At 41.6% G+C, this 23050-nt stretch overlaps 2 protein-coding genes across 4 annotated transcripts in view; both read right to left on the bottom strand.

Moving 5' to 3' along the window:
* Window positions 1-23050, bottom strand: part of ripor2 (RHO family interacting cell polarization regulator 2) — a 53629-nt gene that overhangs the window by 26322 nt on the left and 4257 nt on the right. The window contains exon 1 of one of the 3 annotated variants that reach the window (XM_068575562.1): window positions 22590-23015. The exons of 1 other annotated variant lie outside the window; for it this stretch is intronic. In XM_068575562.1, coding sequence (XP_068431663.1) covers window positions 22590-22668 — 79 coding nt within the window. In that variant the 5' untranslated portion in view covers window positions 22669-23015. Of the gene's footprint in view, window positions 1-10387; window positions 10617-22589; window positions 23016-23050 lie in introns of those variants that run through there. One more of the 3 variants, XM_068575564.1, reaches the window with a different exon arrangement.
* Window positions 12350-23050, bottom strand: part of si:dkeyp-120h9.1 (Y+L amino acid transporter 2-like) — a 37570-nt gene continuing 26869 nt past the window's right edge. Inside the window, exon 14 of the transcript XR_011077423.1 lies at window positions 12350-12391. The gene's annotated coding sequence lies outside the window, so the exon portion shown is untranslated. The remainder of the gene's footprint in view (window positions 12392-23050) is intronic.

Raw genomic sequence — 23050 nt, 5'->3', positions numbered from 1 at the left:
GCCAACGCATAATCACAGTTATGTTTATGAAAGGTGAAACCAGAGTGCTGCTCATGCAAATGTGATACAGCAGAAATATTATAATACTGCCTCTTGACTGACTTACGGATTTGGCCATTCATATGTACTTTAAAAGGCAAACTGACTCCCAGGATAAGAGAGCCTCGTAATCAATGCTAATGAAGGTTTCACCGGAGGAAGAAGGGTTTGTTTATCTTCACCAAGTCTACTCAAAAAAGCTTCACGGTTCAGCATGTGACCGCGGACAATTAACGATGGCTAACGTACCAAAGTTCCTATGAGTTAGGATCTTTTCAGTGAAAATGAGTATTGGCCGAAGGTAAATAATAACGTTATCATGATGTTTCAAATGTAATCTCGTGAAATTTATTGTTTAAGGAGATGTTTTCATAACAACATCAAGAGATATTAGAAAGGGAAATATGACCGACTAACACCCAATCTTAATAGCTTATAATATACAACTACTAATGAGTTTGGTTCTCATCCATAAAAGACAAGTGTGGGTGTTTATGAACGTACAGTGCAGATGCAGGAAATTAAAGCTGCTATTATCTTGTTATCTTAACAATGAATTAAATTGCAATGTGTATTTACAAGGTGTTGCTTGTAGTGACAAACCCACAGACAATTATCACCCAACTCTAGGTCAACGGAGCTTTGAAGCAAATTTCAGTTCATCGTCTTGGTTTTCAGAAACACGCACAAATACGTGTTTTTGAATTCACCAAAAGCTTTGAACCTGTGAATAAAGACCATGTTATGGCTGCAGTGACCCGGATGATGATGAAGAACATTGTTTACACTGACTCAAGACAAAGAGTTACCAGCTTTTGGTTCAAGCGATCCCATCGCTCAGACAAAACACAGGAAAAAAAATCAATAGGCAGTACAGAAATGTCAACACCTCCTGTGTGAAGCAGGTATGCAGCAATGATCTGTCAGGTACAGAAAGAATCAATAGTTTGGTCAATAGTCATCTCTACAGATGGAAACAATGCCTCTTTGTAACATTTTGAATAGCAATGGTGGAAAATTCCTGAAGAAGCACAAACATTTGACGAAAAGCATGAACTGACAAGTGGCAGAGACAAAGTATTTCACACGTAAGCTCATGTCAAACTGATGTATCACGAGACGGGCACACACCTCTACCAAGGCCGTTTCCTTAAGTGAAAAATAATGTGCATCTGCTTTGAAATTTGCACCCGACCCCAAATTTAATAAGTTCTCTTCCTCAAGTTTTATGAAAACTGAGCCGGTAGTTTTTCCGTACTCCTGATGAGAAACAGACAAACAAACAAACTGAACTACAAAAATAACTTCCTTAGTGAAAGCAATGTTTTCAACCACGAAGCAAAATGTCTGGTCAACTTAGCTTAGTATAAAGACAAAAAAAAAGTTTTGTTTTTGCCCCGTTTCCAGTACTCCTAAGATACTGCTGGACATGGTTTCATATTCAGCGACAGTGTTGTATTATTCTTCTTGTCCCACTTTTAGCCAGAATGAAAATAAGCCTTTTACTCCAAATTACACATTTATTTTGTTCATTTATGCTTCACCCTGTGTCGAAACTCATCAAGCAGCCTGAAACCCTGACCCAAATAATCCAAAGCTTCTGATCTCAGACATCCTCCCATGGCAAGTGATTTAACAAAAAACAACCACGGCTTTTCAGGTCAACATTAGAAATAATGCAAACGAGAATCAGCTGATAGTCAATTCAGTCATCTGATGTAGTTTATTACCACTAGACAGAACTGGATCGGTTGCTGTGTGTGTGCGCGTGTGCGTGCGTGTGTGTAAGTAAAGAGACGAGTCCATCAGGTCCCATGAAGGTCGAGGCAGGTCAGAAATGTTGGCAACAACTACAGAACTAGACACACACACAAACATTAAATCTGACATCTAATTTTCATATATGGGTTTTAGGTGACTCGTAAATCCAGTGTTGGATTTCCTCATTCTGTACATAGTTAGTGTCTATGAATCCTACTTTTAAGCCATCATGTTTAACAAGAACCCTAGCTTGTTTCTGTCCACCTCTGTGACATTTCCCCTGTGTTCAAAAGGCTCCTTCTGCTCTTTAACATCCGTCCGTCCGTAGTACATTCACATTTCATGATAAGTAAAGGTCCTTGTGGAGCAGTGAATGCGGGAACAATTAAGGCCAGGCTAAGAGGCGGCATTTAAATGTACAGATGACCAGATTAACCGAGTCGTGTCTGGACTAAAGCGACATTAAGGGCAGCTGATGCTGACATTTCAGCAGCGTGTAATCACTTGTAAGAACTGTAAACCAAGCCAGTAATGTACAATCCAGATTAATGAGCTCAGATTATTTCATGACCTTCTATATATTATTAGACAGTATAATAGAAAGCATCTGATAGACGGGAGATTAAGACACAAGCACATAGTGTGTCTGTTGCTGCCTTGAGTGTCGACACGCTATGTCCTTAGATGCTGCTGTCAAATGTAGATATCCACATCCACCATGTCACCAGCTTGATCCGCTCAGTATCACTGCTGCTATGCAGAGAGTATTAACAGACAATTAAGCAATGATGTCAAACAGCGGTATCAAACACAGCCTGTCAATGAAATGCACTGACGTCGTCATATGACTGTCATATTTTCGATGCTCCACTACACAACACAGTCCATTTACAGGTCTCTACAGGAGCACTGCCGCTCTCGAAATGTAATTTAAAGTACTTTGTGGGTCCAGACGGAGCAGTGAAGTCTGACAGTGAGTCAGTGTTGTTGTTGTCCGAAAGATAGAAAATGAAATGAATCTGGGAGTGTGACCTCAAAGAAGTGAGTTTATCAGACCTCCAGAGATCACTCCTCATGCTCCAGAATCAATTAGCTCAGCAGAAAACATCAGAATCTCCAACGGAGCCATCTGCTGTTGAGTTGCCTTCTGGGTAATGTAGGCATCAGGTTGACTAGAAAGGAGAATACATGGAATAAAAAAAGACCCTGCCTCTGATTAACGGTTTATAAACCTTTTGAACAAATATATATATTTAAAACGTCAATTGTAAGTACAACAATGACATCAAACGTTTTCTAACTGCTTGTCAGACAGATAGACAGGTTTGTTTATGATATTGTCTGTGAAGAAATAATTAACACATTAGAGAATTAGGTCTGATAAATGTCTGCAGCATCCCTGTGAATTTGAGCTGGCATGAGAACCAGTTTACCACCTGCTCGTCTTTGATTTGTTCGTGTGAGTCTGATGGAAAGTGACCACCTATGCTGCAGCGCTGGAATGCAGTCACCATAACAGGATTTTGTTAGTTATTTCAGCTCCATTTGTTATTTTGAGCAGGAAAAGAAAGACAGCATTCTTTTCACCAATAGCTGCTACTGTGATAATACAAGCTCAAAGTGCTGTACAGCTTTGTGTGAATTAGCCAACCATGGGAAACCTTCCAGAAGATGGCCGGACAGCGAGGTGAGCTCCTCGGCTTCAGGAAACTACTTACATGGACGACACAAAATGTGTGAGTAACTGCACTACTGGCCATCTTTAAATTCAGAAAACAGCAAATGATGCTACAACTGTATAATCAGTCTGTGGCAGCAGCCAAACAAACGTACTATGGTCTACATCCATGTCTTTTGTTTCTAATGCTTTCTGGTTATATTTCACAGTTGAGCCTTGAACGAACACTCTCTCTCACCAGCAATAAAACACAGTCAGTGTGATTTACAAACAGAAGTCATGGTGGATTTTAGTCCCACTCATTCCTCCTGCAGCCTTGACTAAGCCATTACCATAGTGTCAACAATAACAATTTACCGAGTGGCTGGGCAAAAAGAAACATCTCAAGCAAGAAAGGACAGATGACAGAAAAAGACACTTCCCCACATTTCTGAAATAAGCTCTCACTGACAGAGAAATACACCGGGTGGGGGGGGGGGGGGGAATTGTTCCTCGTCTCCCTAAACTGTGTTTTCACAGTTAAATATTTCAACTAACTGGAGATTATCACGCCGTCTCGGGTAAAGACGCAGAAGGGAGCCGGGCATTTTGCTCTGCTATCTGGCCACTTGAAAAGCATTAGACTGGAACATTCAACATCAAAGTTGCAAACAGACAGTAAAGAGCACAGTAAGTACTTTAAAATGGGAATTAGAGTTAATACTTTTGATTATGGAAGTAGGAGTACTTCTAAAGATAGTCATTACATAAAAAAGAGAAACTTAAACAGCAAAAACAAACAAAGCGTGACAGTAGAGATAGTTACAGGAAAAACGACGGCCGAAACAAGGAGGATTCAGACGCTGACGGAGAGATCAATCAAGTCTGTCCATTTATGGACGATGCTGCAGATAAGCAGTAATACGGGCACGTCATCCACTACACTAGTGAAAAAGCAGATTATGTGAACTCATTCACCTGCCTACTCGCTGACCTCTGCCACAGCTGTTCACATACCACACATACACTGGTAGCACACATCTGGTCCCACTGAGTTCTCCTGTATGTATTACTACGTTTCTTATTCTGTTTTTCATGGCGCGTCAGCTTTTATCTGCAGTGTACGACCGAGACCGAGTGGGGAAGATGAGAAGGAGAGAAGCGAGGACTTGCAGAAAAGGTCAAGAGACACTCAAAAACTGACGGTGTTCCCAGTGTGTTGTAGCTTAGTAAGCATAAGTGCTTGCTGGGGACGTGCAGCTGAATCACTTGAAGCGTGATTCATCATTTCAAAAAAGACAAAGCTCTTGGCCACAATATAATTAGAGCTCAGGTGAATCACGGCCAACATAATCTGAGTCTTTGGGAGCCAAACAGACTGTTATCTACAGGAGTGTTTTCCGTGCAAGCAGAAATTGTCTTGAAGAAAATCAAGAGTCTTGGGCCTGACAAGCTCTCCGTGTAATGGCCCACAAAGTTTAAATGCCGTTTTTTATGAGCACCACTGAATTTTAGTTTGACCTTTTCTTTACAACTTGGCTAAAGAAAGAATGTAATCTTCCAGTCGGAAGTGACATTTAGTGATCACAAGTCACCTGCGGCTGCCTGCAACTAATTATTCTTTTCATTATTGATTAGAAAGTTGATTAAACTTTCAGAAACAGTGGAGTATGGGTCGAGCGCGCCCCAAAAGAAAAATCTACATGTGTAGTTCAGGGGCTCTTTGAAACAATAATTTAGTAACTCATGGAAAGACATCATTTCTGACAATCAACTCAATAATTGAAGAACTGACCATTTCCACTGCATTTACAGCTACAGGAGTGACTTTTATGGAGTTATATGATGGTACCCAAACCATACTCCTCACCCAAGACAGTTGCAACCTTTAAGGGTATTGTTGCATTTAAAGAGAGAACGTCATCTTGGCAACAACTCGCCTCCCGATGAAGTTGGAGTGTCACCCCCCTTCCCCTCCTCAAGTGATTACGCAGCTGTGTGTCGCGGCCACGCCGAGGCAGCTGGGTAACGGGAACACCCACTTCCCAGTGCTTCTGAAATAATCTTTGTGACGGTAGAAACCAATCACGAGGACTCATCTCAAAAACTTGCAAGAGTGTCTGTGCCTTAAACAGCACTGAAACTCAGCGTTCTGTATTGCGGGTTAAGATTGTGTCAAAAATAAAATCTGCACAAACAGTATGGAAAAACAGAGAGAGACAACCGAGATAACAGCCAAGCAAGCAGAGGAGACGGGAGGCCGGGAAGAAAAGTGCAGCAGAGAGATCCATCACGATGTCGACAGCACATCGACAATGTAATACAAGTAACTATGAAGTAAACTGTCAGGCCCGCTGGCACAACAACATTGTATCTGCGTGTTGTTCTCATGCCGGCAAACAAAGAAGCGGACATAAAACCATCATGACACACAAACGTGAACCAAAAGCGTCTTATCCAGCTGCTGGATGCTGCAGAGGGAGCGCACCAAATACCAAAACAGACAGATTATCAGCTTAAGACCCTAAAACGCTTATGGCAATCATAACACTGCTACAACTCCCAGCTGCTCCAACCAGAGGTGTGTGTGTGTGTGTGTGTAAAAACATATATATAATGTGTCACTCATGATGCCAATTGTAGATCTGCCATGTGGTGCATATGTGGTCCCTCATAGCATGGTAACACAGTTGGGGAGGGAATTAATAAGGGAACACCTCCACCCGAGCCCCCACCCTGCCTACCCCACGTGCTGATCTGCTCAGAGACAACTGGGGAGGACGGGTTCAAACCATAAATTCTTTGCCTGTAACCAGAAGAAGTAAAGATACCAGATCTTGGACAGATGGGAAGGGATTGTAAAAAACAGAGGAGGGTGGAGGTAGGAAGCGAAGTGATGGAAATAATAAAGTACTAAAAGATGGAAAGCCCAAAGGTGGATCAGCAACCACACACATTGATGGATGCCCCCCACACTCTCTCTCTCATTAGTCCATTAGCAGCACTTAATTGTTCCAGTTATAATTTTTCATACATCACTGCCTCTTACTTATGCGGTCAGCAAAGAAGTAAAAAAAAGACACAGACGCATGCACACACTTACACAAACATGCATTTATGCATTTGTGAGTGCTGCAGGATACACCGACTATCACACATTATATATATATATATATACACTAACTTCTAGTGGGCTACACATACTCTTTCCTCACTCTCATTCACAGCATTTGTCTGGGCCACAGCTTGTGGTTAAGCAGCACTGAGCTCAATAACTACAGGTCAATACTCACTGATACACACATGAGAGTATTGGTTGTAGAGGAAGAAAACGGCCTGTGAGGAGGACATTTACTTTGTTTTTCTTTCATGTTATCTCACACTTCAAACGCAAGATAAGAGTCTAAAGCCACACTCGCAGCTGTATGAGCCTCGAGGCTGAATGCTAAGGTGGGCATGCTAACAATGACATAGCTAAAATGTTGACGTTAAGCAGGTAACATGTACAATCTTTACTGTTTGTAGTTCAACCTTAGTTTAACTTCAGTGTTAGCATGCTGACATTAGCTAATTAGCACTAAGTACAAACTACAGCTGAGGCTGATGGGAATGTCAATAGTTTTGCAGGTTTCTGCGCTTGATGAACAGTCGAGGATTCTTTCTTCAGGGACCATGCATGCCTGTAGATTCATGGTCTTCTTTCTCTTTTCCTGTTTCGCTTCCCACCTCCACTCCTCGATCCACCAAGCTAGTCGCCTCCACTGTCCAAGTCAACTCTCCACTCCCTGCCTCGGCCCCTCCCTCCACATACCACTTAACCCCAGTGGAACAACCACAGCCCACCTATTTGACACCAGAAATTCCCAACGCACATAAATACCTCCCCCCCCCCGGGGGAGGCTGTGATCGTAGAGTAGGACATGTCGGGACAGGCCAGCAAGGCCAGACCACCATCTTAAGACCAGATAACCTCTGACTCGAAGCAGAGCCAACAGCTTCTTTATCAGATCCTGGTGTCACTAAACCACAATCTAAATGGATTGTCACAGTTAACGTGATGAATCACTTGGCCCAATGGAGGGGAAACGTTGAGAAGTCACTTGGTCACAGTGCATACAAACTGGTATTGTTTTAGAAACAGACATATCAAAACAACGTTCTTCTATAGCGACCCAATTTCCCCAAAAAGGCCAGATTAAAGTTTCATCAGAGAACTTGAACAGAATCAACTTCTTGCCAGTTGTACCAAAGCAGCTTCTCAGGCGCAGACGAGGGGTCAAGTTAAATTTGGATGTCTGGATCATGGAAACTCAGCAGGAGACTTAACTTCATTATTTAAGTTGTTTTTGTCATCCAACTCTCACGGTGCATCCCAGTGAAATATTTAACAAACATTCAGCAGCCTACACGCCTTATGAAACCGCTATCAGCTGTGAAAACTTGAGGCACTCCTCCTGTAAGAATGTAAGGCCTACGTTTCTCCCTAAAACCACACATATAATCACAGATGGAAAGACATATGTATGTGTATGCAACACGTGCTGTGCACAGCTAGTCGCACGCACACGCGCCTTCTCTGCTGTTTACATAGCTTTCATAATCTGCTTGTAATGAATAAGCAGTGTGAAACAGCCAATGAGGTAACTCTAGAGTAATGACGCATCAAAAATCTAAGGATCACCTAAATTATTAGGATTTATCATCCAAAAGATCACACATATCTATAAAAATGTTTAAATCATTCCAGTTGTTGTTGTGGTATTTCAGCCTGGACCAAAGTGTGAGCTGATGCTTCTCAATATTGTTGCCGTGAGGTAAAAACTGAGCAACTGCAAATTCGGTATCAATCTGCTCTGATGCTTTTGTTTCAGTTGGTAGATCAGGTGCTCCACAACAGAAACGTTGAACTTAATGGAACTTAGATGACTGGTTAATTCACCATACAAAGTTCAAATTCAAAATTGGCAAATTTATCAATAAAAATAATACTGGTTGAGGTGATGCCCACATTTGTTAGAATCACATTCGCAGTGTTGTGTTTTAGCAGTTTGAGGAAAAAGAACCAACAAAACGGCCGAGCCGCTGAATTTCTTCCAAACCACACAGTCATAATTCCTTTAATGAGACTTTAGAGAGAAAGCAGAGGAAATGAGTGTGTGTATGTGCGTGCGTGCGTGTGTGTGTGTGTGTGAGTGAGTGCTTGTCTCCGCATGAGTGGAGACAGAAAAAGTGAAAGACGGAGAGCGAGTGAAAAGAAGAGGGAGAAGAAAGAAGGCAGAGACTGAGGGAGCAGATGCGGGGAATGAAAAGCCGGCTGGGGTAAAGTAGAGGGAAGGTGAGCGGAGTCTGGGAACAGACGCTGCTCTTGCATCCCTGCAGCCCATCTCGGCTTGGCACAGGCATGCCACCCCTTCGTCTCCAGCCCTTTTCAAACAGCTTAGCCATGGCCCGAACAGGCTGGCAGGGAAGCAAAACACTTCCACTTAACCATATCAAAGTCAGCCTGGCGCTGCTCTGAAAGAGCATTTAGCCCTTTTCTCAGAAACAGCATGCGCAGCTGGGGAAAATCCTCGCTGCAAGCTGGATGCTTATTTGGGTGGAAGATTTTCTTGTTGTTTTGTTTTTATTTCCAAGTGTATTGCAGCAGGCTGAGAATCGTGGACTTGCGATAGCTGGAAAAATTGTTCCTTTTGATCAACTTGAGAGGACATGCAGCTGAAAAGATAACGTCGGCTCAGTTGGCACACTTTTAGAAAGGAGGGGATTTTAAGATATCAAGGAATTCACACTTGTCCATGGGGTGTTTTGACAGCCCATGAAAGCGAAGGAAAAAAAGAGCTATTTGCAGACCATCTGGCAGGTAAAAATCTTCTAACAACTGCAAAGATCTCCTGACAGAAAAGCCAAGGCTGCTTACTTTGCAAACAGTACTGCTGCTGCTCTGGTTCAGCAGGCAGACCCACTGTGGGTGGTGTCAGTGCACAATGCAAGACAAAAGACTGATACCCTTTGACCTCCATCCTCAACAAACCTGGAAGGACATGTTTTAAATCCCTGACCTAATTCTCTCATGTTTCACATGCACATCACAAGTATGTGTGTCCCTCTCATCAGGAAAGTACACAACCACAGATACATACGTGAACAAGATTCATATTATTTCCACCCAATTTAAACTTGTTTATTGTGTCTCCAGGAAACACAAACCAAGTTCAGGGCCTGACGCTGTTTTTTAAACACATGATCTGTCAAAAGGAGTGACGACAGAGCACGCGAAAAAAACACCACAGTCCATTTAGAGGGCTGGAAATGCTCCAAACCAGTCAATTAAATGCAACAAACAATTTAAAGTGGGGAAAATGTCGATATTATATTGATATTTGGGTATGGAACCAGCTTGTGTCTTTTCCTGGTATAAAAGGCTGAATTGCCGGAAAGTGAAGATTTTTTTTTTACATTTATTTTTTTAACTTAACCGGAATGTTCTCGCTGTTCCAGTATTTGTCTTTACACACTTCGCTATTTCATCAACATTACCGATGATTATTTATCAAAAGTATCATTGTGTAAATACTTTGTGGAAAAACAGATTGGTCAACCTAACAATATTTGGTCAGTAATATCATGATTGATTTTTTTTCTTCCGAAAAGCAATCGCCAAAACAATATATATGAATAGTCTAATCACTTGCACTATCCAGATATTCATGTACAGATAATTGACTTACAAATCGCTGTTATTTGTGGGTTGATCCTCCAACGAGGTGCATCTCTGGTGAACTCCGCTCATGCATCGCGGTGCTCCACTAACCCACTGCCCCGGAGAACGTGCCCCCACATTTCAGAGTAAGCTGTTGTTTCTGATGAGCACCCCACCAGCTCGTGTTTATTAGCCTGCTTGAAGTTGCACTGGGCGAGGACTCAACTTACCTCTGCAAAACTTCACGAGTGGCTCGTCAGTGGCGTCTCTGGCCGTTTACCTGCGGCTCTCCATCCATGCGTAAATACAAAAAAAAAAGAAAAAAGAGAAAGTGCGTTGTTTCTTTCAACGCAGATGTGTTGCTGCTGCTCGTGAAGAAGATGACAGAAAAGTAAATCTCCCACGAGAACGAACCAGCCGCCCGGATGAGCGATGGATGGTGGTTTGTTCCCCGGTCAGAGTCGGTGCAGCCGCCGTCCAGAGCAAACACTGAACCCCCTCACACACATTCCAGTTTGTGTTTGCAGCGCTCCGCCTGAATGACGGCGAGCCAATCAGAAGCGGTGATGTCATAAAGAGGGCGGGGCCAAGCGGTTGTGAGCCGGGGGAGGAGAAGGGGGGGAGCATGAATCAAATTTGCAGTCTGTCTCTTTCTCTTTGTCTGTCTGGAGATCATAGACTGACTCGTCTGTGTGTCTCATGGAAACCTTTTTTTCAAATATAAATTATAATTTAAAAAATAATTTGTCAATTTGTGTAAAGAAACTGCCAATCACTGTGATTGGTGTGAAAAGCTCATTTGCAGGCCGTTAAATCAACTGTAAGTGAGTAAGTGAGTGTAAACTGCATGACAGGGAACTTAAATCCACACGTACAGTAACATTGGAGTCTGTGTAGTATTGCTACAGGCATGAGCTGATCCCTTCCCTCCCTCTCTCCTTTTGCACACCAGTCCAGCCTGCAGGATGAATCCACGCCTCATTTAGCCAGCTGTCACCTTATGATCTGTCTCAAACATTTATCTTTGCCCTTGTACTCTGGACAGTATCAGGGCCATTTTGGGAGTGAGAGCTGATACCATCTCAGCCATGTGGGTTTAAACTTAGAGCTCACTTGGACATCAAACCAGACGTTTGCAGTGGTACAGTAGGATCTGACTCTTTCTGCTGTGTTTTACTAGTGCATAAAATATGTTTTATTTGTCCTCGTAACTGTATTGACAGGTTGTGAAAATGATAGTGATGATTATGTGTGATTACAGTTTAACAACAGGGTCTTTTTCAAAATGAGGTCTCCAATCCGTTGGTTTCAAGTGGGCTTACAAGGATTGCTCATCCCTGGACAAATAGAATTACATGGAAGGGAAATAGAAAAGCACCAACATCTCCATCTTTATGGAGCTGCAAACAGCTGGAAACTCAGGTGCTGCTATTTGAGTGCTGCGGGAAAACAAATTTCTGTGGGGATACTTGGTTTTATGTAGAGTGACTTGTCTTGGGGTGCTCCTGCCAGCATAATTGCCCTCCATACGTGGAAATGCATTTCCGCTGAGTCCATACAAATCCAATTCAGCTTGCACTTCCAAGAAGCAAAGGAAGCAGAAAATGGTTTGTCCATTTTGATCCATCAGTTTGAAATTAGTAAAGAAACGGATTTCATAATGACTCGTTGGTTTACGGATGTTTCACCACTGGTCCGTCTTCATATGCAAGTACAGATTTGGCAAGAAAAGTAGCTTTGTGGTTTCAATTTTGAGGGAACTAATAATTGTTGACAAAGTGCCAAAAGGAGGATCCTGTAACCTTTAAAAAACAGCACAGAGAAAGCTTTCCTCAAAGGGTTGTTAGTTTGGATCAGTAAGAAAAGCGACTTAAATGGGAATATATATTTATTTCCCACTGTCTAAAAATATCTGTTTTAGCATACAACAGAACTGCAATGATATTAAAATGTATTCAAGAATATATTTTAAACTGTGAAACAGTAAATATATTGTATAGTTGTGACATATAAACTATAAAATTCCTGGTGTCTCGTTTAAAGACAGTTCATGAGCACGGTCTGTGTGTTTAGTATCTCCGTGGATTGAGACAGTTTCACAGTATTTGCATAGGACATGAAAATCTCACTTTTCACAATATGGTACCTTTAAATCCATTTATTTGATTGGTTTGATTTATTTCTTGGACCGACACATCCTCATTCCCTTGGGTCTCCTTTGGTTTCCTGGCAACCTTATATAAATGACAAGACTCGAGGAAGTCACAAGTCAAACAAACAATCCTGCACATAACCACGCGTAAAACCACAACATGTTGTCTTTACACTTTAGTCGATTCATTCGTTTTACTTTATTTAATCATTACCATTCTATTGGGATACAATATCTCTTCTGTCAAGACGGGCTGGAAGTAATACGTCTATTAACTTATTCCTTCTTCATAGCCCCTTAAATGCAGGAGTTCCACTTGTTCTGCTTTTAGTGAGCTTTCTCACACATCTCCACCAAATTGACCTCATATAGTCATTTTCTGTCCTAGTTTCTCTCCAACTGGGATGATTGGTCCCAAGTTAAATGTTCTTTGGGGACTCTACTTTAAACGTTATGTTAAACATTACTCTGGAAAACATGTAAAACCACACCTACATTCCTGTGTACGCTATGAAATGATGTGTAGAACACATTCGAGGAACTCTGTATGGTTTCCCATAAGCCCCTCAGCTGGCACTCACTCACACTCACTCACACACACAAACACACACACACACACACACACATTTGCGCACACACCCAGACACACCCCTCTCTCTTCCTCCTAGACTCTCAGCTGCTAAACAGCTCAGCCTGTAATTATGGCTGTCATCAACAGCCCCCGACTAGCGGCTATATTTACTGAAGAACCAGCACGCACACACACACACACACACACACACAAAGAGAAAACCATACACACTCACACATGCACAAAGATACATAACCAGATATTTATAGTGGTTGCCAATCAAAAGCGCAGCAACAGGTAATTTAACGGGCTAATCGGCTCTAATCCTTTCAAGAATTTTCTCAGCAAGCAGAAATTTCACTTTGGCTCAGATATAATGTCAACAACAAAGTAACACAGTGTAGTTTATGAACTCAAGATTAGAACCAAATTTAATTGTCCAGCTTTATTTTTTTTCAGTCTATAGTGATTCTTAAAGTCACACATCTAAATATCTATATCGTAAAACTCAATTTTATAAGAATTAGTGTTTGATATTCTGTTTTCTTATTAGAAACATTTGTGAAAACAGTGTAGATGAAACAATCCATAGCAAATTGCACTTAAAACATACTTTTAAAGCTAGAATACATTCATTTTGGTCTCAAGACTTTACCGATATGTTCTCTCACTACATTAACCATAACTGACGATCATTGTGTACGTATATAAACAGTAGATATCCAAGTTTGTGTGTCCATTCATAAACAGATTCATACACAGCAGGTATGAAGGAGACCAACCCCCACTGACCTCCTATAGCGGAGACGTTCCTTTCCTTCCGTACCAGCTACAACTGCTGTTGCTCACCACCATCGGTCTCCTGCGCCGCATGCAGCGTGGATTGAAACAACGCCACTCGCTCTACCAACAAATCTTCACTGTGTTATTCAGTCAAGCATTTATGTCCTGTATGTATGATATTGATCTTACGGCTCTTCTTTGTCTTAACACTTCCTTCGTCTCCGTCTGACAAATTCTAACCACTTAACCAGGATGAGTCAGAGAGGCCACATGACCAGAGGGCAGGAAGGTCAAGGCAAAGGGATGTACGGGCACAGCTGACGGTGTGTGTCAGAGTGAGAGTGTGAGGCACTAAAATGTCAGAGGAAAATGTTGCCTCTTCTCCGGTTACTAGCTCTGTGTAGATTAAGTAATTGTCGGACTTCCTTAGATGTAAATGCCAAACTTGAATCTAAATTCTGACTGTCAACTCAGCATTGGGTTTTGTTTACTGCAGAGACACATGCAACATGGTGTATGTCTGTGTGCGGCTCTGGTTACGCAGGTGTCTCCTGCATGGCTTCTTCAAAATTATAAATGTACAGCTTGGTATGTCTGTAGAAAGTTGCATAACATACTGCGTGTCTCTTCAGCGTTGAACCAATAACAGGTTGTATGCACGGCTCCTTTGATCTGTAATGACAAGTTGCAGGTAGCTTCGGCCCCGAGGCGCTTGGAGACGCGTCATAGGCCTGTAGACTGCAGGCCGACAATATCATCTCAGTGCAACTTCTGAATAGGTTTTTTTGTCTGACTACTTATATTTTGAAGCTGAAGTACTTTTTTATATGAGACATGGATTAAATGTCTTTAGGTAAAATAGGTAAATTGGGTTGCTCATCGTAAGAAACCCATTGAGATTAATCAGACTACTCTGCGGCCCTCCATTGGCTCCACAGAACTTTTTAGTCTTCTTAAACTATTTTTTCTGTGCTTTTTTTAGGTGCATGTGCAAACTTCTCTGATCAGCCCCCTTTTCAGTCAGCAACTGATTTCAGCAATTCAAGCGCTGATAAACACATTGCTACTTGCCTAACAAAAGACTCGACAGACAAAGTTAGAAACCAGCAGCTGAAGAAAGAGCAAGATTTATATTCTCAGGATTTATAAAAGGAGTGAGACTCTTGGACTTCAGTCATCAAGTGGTCAGCAACACAACAATAGATACACACTAAAGTTGTGTCTATCCCTTTTCCATAAAAGCATCTTCCCGTCAGGTGTTGTGTCAATCAAAAGTTTCACTGACAGCGAGCACAAGCCTTTTTACAAAAGCAATCATTAATCAGGAAATTTCATAATTTACAAAAAAATAAAAATACACAGGCGCCCAATAAGGAGCAAAACTCTATCTCTCCACTTCAACCAGGTTACCCTCTGTGAAGAGTCATGGGTGGTCTGTTACATTTCATGTTAACAGGATTACCTCATTGTGAAAAAGGTTCCAGACCACGAAGTGTAAACCTGCACGCCCAGCGTTGCCCACAGCACAGATTGTCATAGTAACCACATGGAAAGGTTAGCGGCACAGTGAAAATGCCATCTTAGATTTAAGCCACATGTAAACATCTGTGACCAAGACAAGGTTGCACTTATGGCCGAGACAAAAAAAAAGACGATTTTGACTCCTGCATCATCTGGCTTACTGGATTGTTGCACCATTAATATTCACCCTCAGTCCCAAAATGCTCTTTTAGCCTTCCTTATTACTCTTTCTCCTGTCAGTGAAAACTGCAGAAAATAAGATAATTTGAGTCCCTTAGCAAAAGTAGGTCAGTGGAGCCAACTGTCAGAAGCAGGAAGAGGCGATGCAGAGTGGAAATGTTGCAGCTCCAGTGTAGGTCCCCTCGGGTCAGAGCTATTACCAACACTGAGGGGCCGCTGACGCACAAGCTCCCGTACTGTCGTGTTCTTCAGTGTGCTGTATTGCTGTGGGCAGACGCGACATCCATGGCCAGACAGTTTAAGTGTATGTGTGGGTGGACAGTCAGTGTGTGCATGTTGAAGCTGCAGAGGAGCGGATCGGTCAATGTGTGTGCATGTGTGTTATGTAGTCGGGTAAGTACGAGATCAAGTCAGTTTTAAATCATTCTCCAACCTCCAGCAGTGACCCCTTTGGCTCCAACGCAGCCTCTCCTGCTCTCTCCAGCAGATCAGATATGCACTTACACTAAATCAAATTATCACCCACTAAATTTGACAAAATGTTCACAGACAGCAATGAACATTAATTTAATTATTTTCTTGCCAGACTGCAAAACTAAAGGACTGAAACCACTGCTCTGCTGCCTGGAGAGTGCATTAAGGTTGCATGGCATTTTAATTAGCTAATATAGTCCTTGTGTAATAAAAGGAGGTTTGTGTTAAAGATATATAAGGGTTAGCTCCTGAAAAACAATTATTGGATAGAAAGGTTTTGAATTGCTGAATCTAAATTTGATCTTGAAGTATTAAAGAGAGTAAAGATGGAACAACAAAACTAATTTAAACTGTTTAAAGTCAAGCAAGTCACTTTGCCAAATAATATTTTATTACAAGGAAATAGTTCTACATTGTAATGACTATTTGTTTTTTAGTGTGTTTTAAAGTTGGCACACCTTGACCAGACAAGCCTTACAGGACAGTAAAGCAACCCTCTTATGCTCGTCTATATTGTTGCCATGAGGTTGCCACTGCTCTAATTTTTGGAATTTATTCTAATCTGGACTAAATTGCACCAGCTGTGTGTAAACCCAACACTAAACAGTTTTCTTATAAATTCTTAGTAAGTAGCAACTAGTTTCAAACTAGTGATTCGACTAAAAGATATTCTAATAAAAGATCACCATTTACGGGGCCAAACAATAAATTAGCTGTAACTCCTTTGTAAATAGTCATGGCTTTGTTTGATTCATTTAAAATGAGAAATGTTAACAGCGTGTAGAAATTTAAACCTAAACCACATTATTTAGTCATTTTGTCTAATATAAATGGCATAGCATGTTATTTGAAATGTATCCTCTCTATTTTTTGTGAAATGTTTAAAATCTTTTCAGTTTACGTTATTAAACATCATTATCAAATATTCTCAAGATGCAAACCCATGAAGAATGCAGGTTGGATGCCTCTAATAACTATAATACCAGCATGTGCATTGCTTTCTTGTATCTCTCTATCTAAATACTGAACTGTCAGATCAGATGGTTCTCAGATGTATCTCTGCCCTCCTCTGCTCTGTGATCCTGAGCCTCGCTGGGCACCATGTGAGCTCAGAGGAGGATACAGTTTCCTGGGGTTCGCCTCACAGGGCAAGTACAGACAAGACACAGGGAGAAATGGATTTGTGAAATCTGACCTGGCTTCTAGTCTTGCAGCCTTCTCCACACGCTCTGTATATCAAGCTAATGTCTTGTTGAGTGTGTGTGTGGTGGGGTGTGTCCTCTGGTTCACCCTCTGGCCAAGAGTTGAAAGCCTGCACTGTAGAAAGAGATTGATTTCATGTCATCAGCACGATAACATAATGAGATCTCCTCCAAGAGAATACTTTAAGGTCAGATACAGCTACAATATAGTCATGCCTCCATTAAATTGAATCCAGATGTGATTATGAGGCTGTAATGAACAAACCTCTGGCTTTATTACACAATCGATTGAATTATGTTTCTATAGAATGAGCATTTTATCATAAGATACTGTGATGTCTTGAGAGGTCGGGATCGTGAGGTTAGGCGTGGGGGTACGAGAGACGACAAGCAGCGGGTTTCTTAACTCAAAGGTCTGTATTTAGATTCTCTGCAAAAAGGTAAACTTAAATCCAACCAAAAGGTTGTTTACTTCTTTAAAGTAATCTCCAACACTCCTTCTTCTCCTCTACTCCTGTCCTTGATTCTGCCTCACACCAGCTCTCTCCAGGGTAATCCGCCTCATGCCTTACAGCTGGGCAGCAGTCTTGGGCCTGGCTGCACAGCTGACTGGGATTTGTAGTTAATTACCTCGATGTCATCCGAAATTGTAGTCCCTGCAGCAACCACTGGGAGGGGATGTACCTCCCATTAATGACGCTTCCTCTTATGACATCACAATAGTCAGTTAGATTTCAGTTGTCGGTGAAGGCTAACTGTTGATGATACTTATGAATTTAGCTAACAGCTAACAGCTAATTTCAAGCTCCGTGGCTTTAATGTAAAAGCAGTTCAAACGAAACAGGTTGGTCACCAAGCAGCATGTGGTACCAGTAGTAATTTAGAAATAGCTCCACGATATCATTCATTTTTCATGAAAGACATTTAAATAATTCTTAACATTCAGGCTTATGTGGCTCAAAGCGTAATGCTGAAATAAATATGTTCAATAAAAGACTATGGAAGAAATTCTGCTAATTGATTTGGCGACACAAATAACACCTGCGGGTCCAGACCCAATCTTTGGGAATTATTGGGTTAATGTGTGTGGCTCAATTTAAGCCTATAGATACCTTTTCTTTGTATTTTTTTCCTTTTTTTTTACTGGATTACCGGAGGAATGCTGACCTATCACTTGTTCCAAGGAAAGCTCCTTAAACCTTCTGAGGAAATGAGAAATTTGGTGTTTTGGACATTCCTTCTTTAAAATAGACCTGCATGTTGTGTCATGCCTCTACTGCTGCACTTGTTCCTTCTTTAAATCTCAGGTGTTGTTCAGGTGAGACATTAAAGAGAAGCCTGTTGGCAAAGTCTAAACAAAGGCTTAAAGAGTAGGGGTGAAAACACAACAGCAATGCTTTAACCCCTTCCAGGTCCCATTCACACCACTCCCCGTAGGATTTATTTAATTCATTATCTAAACTAGTTGGTAGTAGGAAAACTCTCATTAGGTCTGAGTGATTGACACATCATTGAGCCAGAAAAGGTTTAAAAAAAAACAGATTAAAACAAACAAACAAACAAAAGCCGTTAAGCCAAGTAATTAGTGGTTTTGCTCTGCCATTGGTAGTCAGTGGAGGAGTGGAGACGCATCCTATTGCACAAGAACCAAGAACAATACGAAACATTCCTGCATCAGGGCGGATAAACTCTTTACTTAGTCATAATTGTATTAATTGACAGGGAATTAGTTCAGTTTAACACACATACAAATGCCAAGGAGCTACATACATTTAAAGTCAAGGAGGAGTTATTTACGATGTGGTTCTTGAGCGTGAATGTAATTCAGGGTGCTTTCCAGGAGCTTCTCACTTGTAACTGAGAGTAGCTTTGTCCTGCTTTCTGACCTAGTTAATCAAACAGAAGTCTGTTTAGAGACCAAACACCATTCTAACCATCGATCTGATACTCTACTTTAACTTTATTTTTATTGCCATTGAAGCCCCACAGCCATGGCTTTCCTTTCCTTCGAGACACACTATTCTGGTGTACTTTGCTCGCACTGTTTGGCACTCTGCTGCCAGCCACATGAGTAGAGGGGCAGCACAAAATCAGGCCCTTTGATTAACTCATAAGTAGGGAGAAGGAGTTAAAGAGGCCATTGTGTTTATTTTGGTCTCAATAAAGCTGCTGTGCATTTTTTACTGATATCTGTTTTCATTTTGTGTGGCTGTTTTTTTTCTGAGAAATGGCTGCTGTGTATGTGTGGTAAAGTGTGATGAAAAAGGGAAGAAAGCAGAGTTGTGTTTGTGCTAATGTGTATGTAAAACCACTTAATAGCTGTGCCTGTAGTTCCTGTAACATCTGAATGGAGTCGTTTAAGTCAGGAGTCGCAGAGGTGATTTTGCGGGGGCGATCATCAGGGGCAGACTTCAGCATACAGCAAGAGACCATTGCGTGTTGGCTGCTTTTTCAACAGAAAATTATTGTTTTATTCTGTATTCTTGGTGGACAGCCTCTTTAATCCAGACACAAATCACACTACCTACTATTTACTGACTACCTAGTGTAATCAGACTCCTGTGGTACCAAATGTGTACCACTAATTAGACGGTACAATACAGTCAACTTGTCCTAAACAATCTGTCGACCGCGAGTCCCTTTTAATGTTACTGGACCTAATTGTGAAGTGTAGTTTGTGAAGGTTTTTTAAACTCAAATTGCTTCAAAGTAAAGAAATATACAATCCATCACTGAGAAACCTATGCTCAGACTCATTGCACATGACTCCTGGACACTTGTAAATTGTGTTTGTGCCCAAAACAAAACTCCTAAAATTTTCCTAAATCACTTGTGCAGGCCACTTAAGAACAACAAAGTTAATTGTCTTTCTGCTAACTCACGAGACCTGAACTGGACTCGCTGTGTGGGAGGAAGGAGGAGAAGGAGGAAAAGAGAGGGAGTTAGTGCGCTTGTATCAGCTTGTTCAGGCACTCTGGCATCTCTGCTGTCGGGCAATAGTAGTGCTCCATAATTCAGTTTGCTGCAGCAAAAGAACAACAAGCAAAAGTGAGCATGACATCTACAACCTTTTGTCTCTGGGAGGCAGAGCAAAGACATCTTACATACTCCCACTTTATGACAGTTGCTCTGAGGTCAGTGCCGAATTTAGTGTGATGTCTGTTACTCGCTTCATTACCTGTTGTTCCTCTATTTGAGTTCATGCATTTTACAGCTATTTTATGTTTTTATTTTACAACATTATCACATGACATAAGGTCAGTGGTTCACAAACCTGTCTGTGTGGTTCTATAGAAATGGCGATGTTTGCCGGTCCTCTACTTTAGTCCTAAAACAAAATATCTCAGCAACTATTGGATGGATATTGGATGTCTGCACATTGATGGTGTCAATGGTGAGACACAGATTTTTCATCTTGCACTCAAAACAGAATTTCATTTATCCAGTGAAATAACTTTTCTTAATTTTATAGGTGGGCACAACATTTTGCATTTATAGTAGCAAATCACTTTGGTAGTCTTGACATTTTGTCCATATCAGAATGAATGGTAATGCTCTACCGATCCCTTAGCTTTCCTTCTGGTGCCATCGGCGGGTCAACATATCAGTGTGTCCAATATTTTATCACTAATAAGGTATAACTAAAAACTAAATACCTACCTAAACTAACAACATTCCTTTCAGCCCTAGTTGCACTTTATAGCATGCGAACAAGCTAAATAAAATAAGACCGTGAACATATAACATTACCGTAAACATTATACTAGCTAAACAAACATGTTAGCATTGGCATGATGAGCATATTAGCCAGCAGAGATGTGTCTAAGTTGCATGCTGTAGATCCTTATCAGCAACATACTTCGGCTGCAGAAATATGAAACAATTCGAGGAATATTTGACAAAGATATTCGTACATTTATGAATTTCCTGCCTGTGTTTCCCAGTTCAGAGCCCCAGGTTGAAAACAATATCACACAAGCCTGTTGCCAATTCACACATCACACTCTTCAAGCAAAGTTCATTCAACATTGAATTCTATTTTTGTTGCTAAAAAACATCTCAAAGATTTGCAAACCCACTGCTAATGATTCTCAAGGAAAATAGGCCAGTGGTAACAAATTTACATTTGGCATCAATGAGAATGAAACTTGAATATTCAACACAAAACACACAGCGTAATTTCCATCACTAACTCAAAGAGCTAATTAGAACAGAAAATATAAGTGATCCATTTTCTGCAACCTTGAGCTGCGTCTGTGAATAAACACACTGATGCCTGCTGGCCAGCCTCCACATGAACGTGCGCTGTGATTGGATGGTTGGTTGCAGAGAGTCAGCTGGCTGCATGCGAACCTCCTGGCTGTGTTGTTCAAAGGGAACGTCACATTACCATCGGTGTATTTCAGTCAGAAGTGGGTCAGTGGAGGCATTAACATACTTTACACACCAAGTGATGCAATAACTGGGAATATCTTCCTGCTCACTGTTCATTCATCATCAGTGAAGCTGCACCAGAGCACTCTGTGCTTGTATAGAGCTTAAGATGTCTTCAAATCTATAGTGTCAATGTGCTCAGTGCAAACAGTTGGTGTGCAATTAAACACCTCAGTTCATTTGCGCCGAGCATGTTTTTGTGTTGAGAAATTGGCTTGAAATATGTTTAAATCGGCCATTTTGCAACCGATGTGCGCGTGCCAGTGGTGAGGTTCACTTTTAAACAGAAAACACATTGTACTTTATGATACACAGAGGGATATTATGATATGTGAAGCATCATTATGCATAACGCTTCAGCCACAATCCGGGTCAGAAATCATTTTGAAATTGTTTAAAAAACATTGATAAGTCAATACATCAAAAAATCAGTCCAACATCGACAGCATTTCCCCTGTTGCATCTCCCTCTGAATGATCAGTCTGGTCGTGCAGTAACTCTACTGCTCATCACTCTCCCAGGATACAACTGAATGTAGGTTATGATTACAGCTGGTTTTGACATTAAAAAAACCCCACTGTGGTGCATAATGCTTGCTTAAAAACATCTGCCTGTTATACAAGAACACCCACACTGCAAAGGGCATGGCTGCTCTCGGCTTTCTATAAAGGGTGAAAGTGGAAAAATCAATAAACAAACTCGACACACAGCTCTTTAAAAGAACAGAGAGAATGAAGCTCTCATAAGGCAAAGATTCATGACATTGACCAATTATAACAGTTATGAAACTACTGGTTGGCATACTGACGCTTTTCTTCTCCTTAATAAACACATTTTTTGGTGGTAACCTTTTAACCATCAGTGCATATCAGAGCCTACTCAACCATGCAGAAAACCAGCCCACCTACACAGCTGAAGAGATCCCTCTGGGCCAAACTCTAACCATCCCGTTTGCCCTCTTCCTAACCCTGCTCACAACCACAAGACCAGCCTGTGTGACAAACCAACCTGTGTGACCTCATTGTGATCCTCAAGCTGCCGTTTCAGGCCATGCGGCCCACCTGTAAGCCCTCGCCTGCGTTCAGACTCTACACCTGACCCTTGGCAAGCCTTACCGTCCTGGAAGAAGACGTCCTCCGCCTCATCGCGCATCACCTCATCCAGGTCATCCTCTGCAATGTCGGCCATAGCCATCACTATTCCTCTTCTTCTTCTGGTCCTCTCCCCCTCGCCTCCCTTGGCTGACTAATCGGAGCTTCAGAAGGAGTGACTGGGCTGTAAAATTGAATCAACGGTTTGGCCTCTTCGCTTCAGGCGACAGTCCGATCACCAGCAGGCGCCTCGCTCAAGCAGCAGAGAACTGGGACTGAGCGGAGATTCAGCTCTCTGCATGTGTGTGTGTGTGTGAGTATTTAAGTGCCAGGTGAAGTGTGTGTGTGTCTGTGTGTGTGTGTGTGAGTGAGAGAGAGAGAGGACTCCAAGCGACCTTCACTAAGTTTCAGCAACAGTGCTGATTTCATAATATCCTGTGCAAAGCTGAAGTGAGAGTGTGCCGTTTGGAGAGCACTTGTATGAG

Source organism: Clinocottus analis, unplaced genomic scaffold, assembly GCF_023055335.1.
Source record: "Clinocottus analis isolate CAN_PGR_092001 unplaced genomic scaffold, fCliAna1.0.p SCAF_14, whole genome shotgun sequence".
Taxonomy (NCBI): Eukaryota; Metazoa; Chordata; class Actinopteri; order Perciformes; family Cottidae; genus Clinocottus; species Clinocottus analis.
Note: the sequence above shows the minus strand (reverse complement) of the source record. Positions and strands in the feature narration are given on the sequence as shown.